General features: G+C 35.5%; 2 protein-coding genes across 2 annotated transcripts; one reads left to right on the top strand and one right to left on the bottom strand.

Annotated features, from left to right (window-relative positions):
* LOC119614434 (protein lin-9 homolog) lies at nucleotides 1–2276 on the top strand. The gene has a single exon (XM_037970557.1). The coding sequence runs from the start codon at nucleotides 32–34 to the stop codon at nucleotides 2129–2131; it is 2100 nt and encodes a 699-aa protein (XP_037826485.1). The 5' UTR covers nucleotides 1–31; the 3' UTR covers nucleotides 2132–2276.
* A 1027-nt stretch (nucleotides 2277–3303) lies between these two features.
* On the bottom strand, nucleotides 3304–5809 carry LOC119614435 (translation initiation factor eIF-2B subunit epsilon). The gene is made up of 7 exons (XM_037970558.1): nucleotides 5632–5809; nucleotides 5454–5578; nucleotides 5192–5383; nucleotides 4292–5136; nucleotides 4015–4236; nucleotides 3673–3959; nucleotides 3304–3612 (listed from the first exon to the last, which is right to left on the bottom strand). The coding sequence occupies exons 1-7, from the start codon at nucleotides 5725–5727 to the stop codon at nucleotides 3400–3402; spliced, it is 1980 nt and encodes a 659-aa protein (XP_037826486.1). The 5' UTR covers nucleotides 5728–5809; the 3' UTR covers nucleotides 3304–3399.
* Nucleotides 5810–9652: the final 3843 nt, after the last annotated feature.

Genomic DNA, 9652 nt, shown 5'->3' with positions numbered 1-9652 from the left:
CATCTCCGCTAAACAGCAGTTATCCTTGAAAATGCACGACGACGAGGATAATCCAAAAACTAACACCGAAGAACAGGAAGAAATGGAAGCAACCGAAGAAGAACCCTCTAACAGTAAAGCAAATAGAAAAGATTCATCGCCGCCAATATCAGATGATGAAACTGAAGAACCACCACCATCATTTAGTTTGGCAACATTGGGGCTACAAAGAGTAGGTACCGCTCCTCCACCAAAACCGCAACCCCAACAACCAATACAAATGCTTAATGCCCGCGGAATGCCGGCTAGAATACGCAAACGTAATCGTCTGTTTTTCGATGATGACATTATCAACGATGATAAACCTCTAAGAATGAGTCTTTCACCGCGTAAAGCGGGTGGAGTAATGAAAAATATTTCACCCAATAAGACGCCCACGAAAATTTTGAAGAAACGCAAAGGTGTCGTGTCCAGATACATGCGTTCCGAAGATGGCAAGTTGACCATGCAACAGAGATATACCACGCCCACCAAAACATCTGGTAATGTTTCGGCTAATACCACTCCCAAGTCGGGGATGAAGAGTAGCAATAATACCCCCAGCTCACATGCAAATGCGGCTTCTATTATACCCGCCGATAAGAGAATTGGACAACGTATTGGTTTACGCTTGCGTAATTTGTTAAAATTACCCAAGGCCCATAAATGGGTGATATTCGAGTGGTTCTATTCGTTTATAGATAAACCTTTGTTTGAGGGTGAGAATGATTTTCAAGTGTGTCTAGCGGAATCATTTCCTCATTTACGCACGCGTCAAATGACCCGACTTGAATGGCAAAAGATACGTTCTTTAATGGGCAAACCCCGGCGTTGTTCACAAGCCTTTTTCGATGAAGAAAGGCGTGAGCTGGAGAGGAAACGCCAAAAAATGCGTTATATGCAAACACGTTGCCGTTCAGGGGACATTAAAGATTTAAATTTTGTAAGAGATTTGCCAGAGAAGATACCTTTGCCGCTGCCTTTAGGCACCAAGGTAACCGCACGTTTACGCGTACCACAAGATGGTATATTTAGCGGCACTGTTGATGCCTTTGATTCTGTGAGCTCTACCTACAGAGTTACTTTCGATCGCAATGGTTTGGGTACCCACTCAATACCGGATTATGAAATAGTCTCGGAAAACTTTAACGAAATGCTGCCATTACAAAGCATTACCAAAGACTTTCGTCCCAGTCTATCATCTGTTTACAATGGTGGCAATAGCTCGTGCAATACCAATATCATGTCTCCTTTGAGGGCAGCACGTATGCGTAATACTTTCAATATGAATTTGAATAAAAGTGATCCTTTGTTGGGTCAAGAAGTCATAGACAGTCCCTTTAAGAATCCCGTACTCAGAGAGGAAAACATTAATGGTTATCCACCAAAATTATTGGAAACATTGGTGCGTTTGAAACGAGCTTTGGCCAGTAAGAAATCCAAGCTACAGCGTCTCAATGATATGAACAATGAAGCGGAACTTAAAGCCTCTCAACAGCTATTAGCTGCTCATAACAATTCAAACGCCTCAAATTCCTCGGATGATAGTCAAAATGCCGTCGCTACCGCCACCAACTCGGCTGGTGATACAAATACACCACAATTAAATGAGGAATTCCAAAGACGTTATGCTTCCATAGTAATATCTATGGAGAAAATGAATCGTGACATACAGGACTATCTTAACGAAGTGCAAGTCTTTGCTGGTGAACTAACGCCTGATCCTCAGGTGCGAGCCATGCTAACACCTTCATATTTACGCGAAAAATGCCGTGAATCGGCCGAAGATGCCGTACAACGTAACAATCAAGGCTTATTAGTGAATAAAAACATTTTGGGCTTAATTAAGAAATTGGCCACTGTTTTAATTGTGGCCTCGCATCTTAGCACTGAGAATTCAGCTCAAGTCAATAAAGTATTGGAGGGTTGCATTGAGGAGGTGCGTTCCAGTTTGAATAGCGTTAATGTGGAAACCTTTCAAAAACATGTTCAAATACATTTGCATCATATACGCTGTGGCATAGGACAGAGCATGATGAATACCAGTGGTTCGGCTAATGCCATTACTTCGTCTCATATTGGCGGTGGAGCAGCTGGAGCTATGGACCGTTAAACGGCTGGTTTTTTATATGCAATTGATTTTCTTTTATTTTTTTACTTATAATTTTCATCTTATATTTAATAATTATTAAAAATACTTGTTTATTAAGTACGTTTCAAAAATAAATAAAAAATAATTATTATTTGGTTAATAAATGTTTAGGGATTTTAATCGTCTCTTTTTCAATAACATCAACGGTGACAAACTTATCCCAAACTTAATTTTAGATATAAAATGTTGTCCAAGCACATTTTTCTGTAGAAAAGTTTGTTCCAAACACATTTTTCTATAAATAAGTTTGTCCCAAACACATTTTTCTATAGAAAAGTTTGTCCCGAACACGTTCATCTGTAGAAAAGTCTGTCCCAAACATATTTTTCTATATAAAAGTTTGTCTTAAAAAGGTTTTTTTTATAGAAAAGTTTTTCCCAACAACTTTTTTCTATAGAAAAGTTTGTCCCAGACGTAGTTTTCTATAGACAAGTTTGTCCCAAACACAGTTTTATTATCAATAAGTTTTCTACAGAAAAGTTTGTTCCAAACAAGATTTTCTATAGAAAATTTTGTCCCAAACAAGATTTTCTATAGAAAATAGTGTCCCAAACAAGATTTTCTATAGAAAATAGTGTCCCAAACACAGTATTCCATAGAAAAGTTTGTCCCAAACCTGATTTACTATAGAAAAGTTTCTCCCAAATAACAGACAAATTCAGAATTCACCTAACTTCCAAGTTTATAGCAAAAATCCATTTTTAATAAAAATCAAAATTTTAGCTAAAAATTATTTTTTTATAACAATCAAAATGTTCACTAAAATTTTAATTTTTCACCAAAAATTCAACCAAGATCCATCTTTTCACCACGAATCTAAATTTTTACGAAAATTGGTTTTTTAGCAAACAATCAGAATTTGCACTAAATATTAAATATTTCAAAAAAAATCATTTTTCACAGAAAATTGCAAATTTTTCTTGGAAATTTTTCATCAAAAATTTTTTTATAAAATTATTAATTTTATAAAACAACAACTTTTTTCATTAAAAAGCTGAATTTTCACTAAAAATCAAAATTTCTACAAAAAAAAAACTTATTTTAAAAATTTCTCTTAAAAACTTATTTTTTTACCAAAATATTGACGTAAAATTAATAAGTAATAACTAAACTGGACCAAATAAAAAACACTATTTTCTGTTGTTTTATTCTTTAATTTTTAAATTAAAAAATTAAAAAGAAAACATTTCGTAGATTATAATAAACACGACTTAAACGAAAGAATAGACCTAATCACTATCATCATCTTCATCCTCATCAGATGATTGCTGTAGCCATTCGATTAGTTTAAACAGACTTTTACGTAAGGTGGCATGATCCTCTTCATCTAAATCTTCATACCATGATAAAACTGCTTCTTCCGTTACAAAGTCTTTATCGTATAAATAATGAACAATTTGAGAAATTTTCTCACGAACAAATTCGTTTTCTTCATAAATATCCTGTAAATGGGGAAAAAATATAAATGATTTTTCATTTAATGGAAACTAAACAAAACGAACCTCTAAAGCTTTCAGGCAATCCAACATAGCATCTTCACTTTTAATATAGTTTGTCATGACAGGACCCAATTGCTTTAACACGGCGTTAATCGCCACTAAAACATTGTTATTTGATGGCTCCTTAATGGCGGGCAAACTGAAAATAGCTTTGACGACATTAAAATTGACTTCTTTAAGGGACATATTGTAGGCATAGCGTGAGGAGTTAATTTCGAGTATAAGAAAATCGGGATTAGATTTCTCTTGGAAACCTCTGGACAAAGAATCCACTACTTCCGATAGGAAAACTGTAAGAAATATCAAAATTAATAAAAATCATATGATTTTTCTCAAATAACTCACTATTAGTATCATCGGGTAGAGGTGAACAAGGTTGTGAATCTTCCTCATCACTGCTGGAAAAGTAATCACTTTCTTCTTGTGTTAGCGGTAATTTCATCATTTTGGGTGCGACTGTTTTAACCGTAAATATATCTCGATCATCTTCATTTTCAGATATTGTTCGGTTGTCCACTTTGTCGTCTATTACAAAGGCTTTGTCGCCTAGTTTTCTTAAAGAAGAATCTAAAAAAGATTAATTTAAATAAAGGAATGCATTATGATTAAATCTTTAACTTACCTTCTGCTTTATTTTTAACCAAAGATTTTGTTAGGTTTGTTTTAGCAGGCAGCACACAACCCTCTCCCACTACACAGCCTTCTTTCAGTTCTGTGTTGGCTTTCACCACTGTATTTTGGCCAACAACGCAAAATTCCAAACAGCAATTATCCTCTACTACCACATTGTCCAACAGAAATGCATTAACAATACGGCAATTTTGTCCAACTTTAACATTTTGTCCCACTACAGAACAAGTCAATGTTGAGCCGGCTCCTACTACACTATTCTTGTGTACCACCACATTTTCGCCTAACGTTACTTTAGCCAAACTGGCCGTGGGACTTTTGTAGATATTATTCTTTAGGAAAATATACTGCTGTTTCAAATCCACAATACCCATATCGGGTACTAAAGGATAAGACCAACGATTTATGATGTCATTGCTTACTATCTGATAAGTCAGCCAATTGTTAACCTTGCGGGCATATTGTTCGCGAGGCAGGAGAGAAACATAGATGCGGCTATCTAAGATTTCCTCATTAATCAATATGCCTCTTACGAAATCATCACGTGTCTCAAAATCGAAATTATCCGAAAACAAAGACAACATGGAGGGCGAACCAATAGCAATTTGAGGATCGAGCAGATTATGCAGTAAAGCCACTTGAGAATTGAGCATGAACACTTCCAAAGGTATATCGAAATGAGTTTCCTTATCATTTACACTCAAACGTTGATGATGATGCAAACGATTGTTTTGAACATCCATTGCAATCATAATTTCATTACCAGATCTTAAATGATGTTCGGCCTCTTTAAAAATAAGGGTAGCTGCTGCACCTTTATCATATTTTACAGTTTTTCTACAAAAATATAAAATTAATTCTTCAACTTATTATAAATTTTCCAACTACTTACTTGTGTTGTTCAAATATGGGTCTCAAATCGGCATTTGTTACTGTATCGGCTCCCAAAAGCACAAAATTACCACGTATCAAAGCTTTGGCATCCAACTCACGCATAGCATCACCAAAACATCTACAGCCTTCGCCTCCGATCACATGAACTTTCATATTAACCGACCAAGAATACAATGATGCAATTCCTTTCCTAACGAACACATCAACAACTAAACTCATTAGCAAATCACATTTTGTGCAGACAATTTTCTTCTACTTACTCTATGTGATCCCTCACATTTTGTAAATACAAACTGGTAAACACGAATACCTCTTCGATGCCACTACGGTTCAAAGCCTCCAGGGCATAATCCAGCATAGTAACATTCACCAAAGGTAGAAGAGCCTGGAAAATTGTAAAACTGTCACGGTTTTACCATCAGCTTGTTAACAACTTACCGTTGAATTTGTGTCGGACAAAGGGCGGAAATTCTCCACATTGTTGTCGGCAATTAGAATTGCCTGTATGATTTCTTTTTTATTGAAATTATCCATTTCCAAAATATTATTTTCCGTGGTCAAAAGAATTCGCCATGCAACGTCAAATTCAATGATCAGAGCCCTGCGACGACAAACATTAAGGACGGCGGCTGACTCTAAAAAATTCGGTGGCGGCTTAAAATCGATTGCAAACCGACAAAGTTTTCACTTTGTTTTTAAAATATTTCAACGGTATTTAATAAAAACGAAATCTGAGTGATTAAAACTGGGATTTCGGAAGGAATAAGTTTAAAAATATAAATTTTTTAAAAAGTCATTAAAATCGGAACTTAATATAAAAAGCAATGTTCTGCTGCTCGAATGTGGGTAATGTGAATATTTTTGCATATTTTTGTGGATAAATCCCAAAGTTAGTTAGTTAGTGTTGTTTGTTAGTAGTAGTTAGTTTGGAGTTAGTTAGTTATTAGTAAGTATTTGTTAGTTAGTTAGTTAGTTAGTTAGTTAGTTAGTTCGTTAGTTAGTTAGTTATTTGTTTGTTAGTTAGTTAGGTTAGTTAGTTCGTTCTAGTTAGTTTAGTTCGTTAGTTAGTTAGTAGTTCGTTCGTTAGTTAGTTAGTTTAGTTGTTCGTTCTTATTTCGTTCGTTCGTTGTTCGTTCTTTTTCGTTCGTTCGTTCGTTCTTCGTTGTTCGTTCGTTCGTTCGTTCGTTAGTTCGTAGTTAGTTCGTTCGTTCGTTAGTTATTCGTTCGTTCGTTCGTTCGTTTCGTTCGTTCGTTCGTTTGTTCGTTGTTCGTTTTTCGTGTTAGTTCGTTCGTTCGTTCGTTCGTTCTTTCGTTCGTTCTTTCGTTTTCGTTCGTTCGTTCGTGTTTTCGTTCGTTCGTTTCGTTCGTTCGTTCTTCGTTCGTTCGTTGTTCGTTCGTTCGTTCGTTCGTTCGTTCGTTCGTTTTCGTTCGTTCGTTCGTTCGTTCGTTCGTTCGTTCGTTCTTTCGTTTCGTTCGTTCGTTCGTTCGTTCGTTCGTTCGTTCGTTCGTTCGTTCTTCGTTTCGTTCGTTCGTTCGTTCGTTCGTTCGTTCGTTCGTTCGTTCGTTTCGTTTCGTTCGTTCGTTCGCGTTTGTTCGTTCGTTCTTCGTTCTTGTTCGTTCGTTCGTTTCGTTCGTTCGTTCGTTTCGTTGTTCGTTCGTTCGTTTCGTTCGTTCGTTCGTTCGTTCGTTCGTTGTCGTTCGTTCGTTCGTTCGTTCGTTCGTTCGTTCGTTCGTTCTTCGTTCGTTCGTTCTTCGTTCGTTCGTTCGTTCGTTGTTCGTTCGTTCGTTCGTTCGTTCGTTCGTTCGTTCGTTTCGTTCGTTTGTTCGTTCGTTCGTTCGTTCGTTCTTTCGTTCGTTCGTTCGTTCGTTCGTTCGTTCGTTCGTTTTTCGTTCGTTTCGTTCGTTCGTTCGTTCGTTCGTTCGTTCGTTCGTTCGTTCGTTCGTTCGTTCGTTCGTTTCGTTCGTTCGTTTCGTTCGTTCGTTCGTTCGTTCGTTCGTTCGTTCGTTTCGTTCGTTTTCGTTCGTTCGTTCGTTCGTTCGTTCGTTCGTTCGTTCGTTCGTTCGTTTCGTTCGTTCGTTCGTTTCGTTCGTCGTTCGTTCGTTCGTTCGTTCGTTCGTTTCGTTCGTTCGTTCGTTCGTTCGTTCGTTCGTTCGTTCGTTCGTTCGTTCGTTCGTTCGTTCGTTCGTTCGTTCGTTCGTTTTCGTTCGTTCGTTCGTTTCGTTCGTTCGTTCGTTCGTTCGTTCGTTCTTTGTTCGTTCGTTCGTTCGTTCGTTTCGTTCGTTCGTTCTTCGTTCGTTCGTTCGTTCGTTCGTTCGTTCGTTCGTTCGTTCGTTCGTTCGTTCGTTCGTTCGTTCGTTCGTTCGTTCGTCTTTCGTTCGTTCGTTCGTTCGTTCGTTCGTTCGTTCGTTCGTTCGTTCGTTCGTTCCCTTCGTTCCTTTTCCCTTCCCTTTCGTCTCCCGCCTCCCCCTCTGTTCCCGTTTTCCCCCTTTTCCCCCCGCTCCCTCTGGCCGCTCTTTCCTTCTGTTTTCCCTCCCTCCCTCCCCTCCCCTTCCCTTCAGTTGCTAGCGAAACCCCTTTAACGGATAAACAACGAGAAAATCGGGAGCGGCTCAAGAAACGAATAAACTTAGAAATAAAATTACAAATTAAAATTACTTTTGTGTATTTTTCTTGTGTGAGTGCACTTTGAATAGTTTTTAAAGAGGCGCGCATAATTTAGCATGCAGATGTCTATTTAACATTGTTTCTAATAAAACAAGTGTGTGAAGTCTAAATTTAATTTGCAAAAATTGCAACAAAAAGAAAAACCAGAACATTTAATAAAAAAATAGTTTCTAAAGATAATGTGAAACTTTGTGTGTCATTTGCAAAAAAAAAGAGTAAAGGGGCCTGAAAAATATTTAAAATTAAACGAAAAACTAATATAAATAATAACAAAGTATAATATAAAAACTAATGTTATTAAAAATTTTAATGTAACAAAACAAATTGCAATTAATTAATGTTTAACATTCTCAATTTAGTATGGATTTTCCCTGCTTTTAACAATATGTGGTGAAATGAAAATTGTTTTCTGAAAAAAAATAGCTAAAAACAGTTATAATTCCTGAGTAGAATGTATAATATGAGAGTGTGTGGATTTTTTTGCATATAATCAGAAAGAACATCAAGAAAAATAAAAGCAACAACAATAACAGCAAAAGTAACTAAAATATCAAAACAAAGTGTTTGCTGCTTAAGTCTTTCGTTGTAAATTCTTCTATTTTAAACTTTAATGTAAACAAACTAAATAAACTTGATTTAATGTTGTTGTTTAAGTGAGTTTTATTTCTCATATATCATTCATTATTATTTATATGAATTAGTTGTTGTTGTTGTGTATGTACACTTGTATTAAATTGTTGCTGTTTTTCTAAACACTTGCTTAAAATTGTTGTTTTGTTTGTTTATTTGGAATTTCATGCGTTTTGCACAAATGTAAAGAAAGGAAAAAAAAGAAAAGGTAAGTAATGTAAAGTACAAGTTATGTTGACATTTGAACTTTTGTTGTTTTTTTATCTCTTTTATAGTGCTTACTTGTTGTTGATATAATTTGTTTATTTGTGCAATTGTTTTTGTTTTTTTTAATTATTTTTGCTGAATGGTAACGAGTTGTATTTATTATTATTTAAGTTGTAACATTGACAACGTAATAAATAGAAAGAAAACTCATAATATTATGTATGTTTTTAATAATATTAAGTGTTTTTTATGTTGCCATAATAACGCAACATGGAGTTTCTACAATTAAATTGTTATACCTACTTTTGCAGAAATTTGTTTATGGTTAAACTGCAGAGCCCCACCTTATTGTTTATTGTACTGGTCGAATTCCATTAAAATAAAAAGATTAAATCTGAAAGTTTAAATTAAAACATTTTATACGTCTTAATTTTGAATCTTCAAGTGTCGTAGAAAGATATAATTATTCTCTCTTTGTTTAAAAACGCTCTGAAACCCGATTTTCGAGGCATTCTAGGTTTAACCTCTATTATAACTTGTCCTTTCTTTAAGATATAATTACCTAAAATTTTATGATTTTAAGATAAAATTGCCACAAAGTCTTTAAAGAACTATAACTCAGCTTTAAAAGATTCGGGACAAATTTGAAAAGCTTCTAATTTGATTTAATTGCTTTTTAAATACAGATCTAAAGATCACACAAACCTCCTCTCTTGTAGAGGACAGTCACTAGAAGTGAAGCTCATTGTGATACCCAGTTTATTCCTCCTTCAATTCTTTGAAACTATAAATGGTGTTCAGTGGTATACATAGATCATGAGGATCTTAGTGAAAGCTCTTGAGACAATTAGAAAAGATCAACATTAATTGTGCTTTTGCGCGGTCATCTGATATCTAATATTAGGTCAGAGATAATCAAGAAGGGAATGTTTTAAATGAGAGCAAATTGGTGCATCT

This window comes from Lucilia sericata, unplaced genomic scaffold, assembly GCF_015586225.1.
Source record: "Lucilia sericata isolate MDLA Ls3-8-SP2 unplaced genomic scaffold, ASM1558622v1 Contig002889F_arrow, whole genome shotgun sequence".
NCBI lineage: Eukaryota > Metazoa > Arthropoda > Insecta > Diptera > Calliphoridae > Lucilia > Lucilia sericata.
The sequence above is the reverse complement of the archived record's forward strand: the minus strand, read 5'-3'. Positions and strand labels throughout refer to the sequence as shown.

Excerpts from the sequence above, each read along its gene's own strand:
- LOC119614434 (XM_037970557.1), top strand. The coding sequence starts at position 32 with ATGCACGACGACGAGGATAATCCAAAAACTAACACCGAAGAACAGGAA.
- LOC119614435 (XM_037970558.1), bottom strand. The coding sequence starts at position 5,727 with ATGGATAATTTCAATAAAAAAGAAATCATACAGGCAATTCTAATTGCC. Across the intron at positions 5,384-5,453 it reads AATGTGAGGGATCACATAGA|GAAAGGAATTGCATCATTGT; the intron begins GTAAGTAGAAGA and ends TGTGTTCGTTAG. Across the intron at positions 3,613-3,672 it reads ATTGCCTGAAAGCTTTAGAG|GATATTTATGAAGAAAACGA; the intron begins GTTCGTTTTGTT and ends CCCCATTTACAG.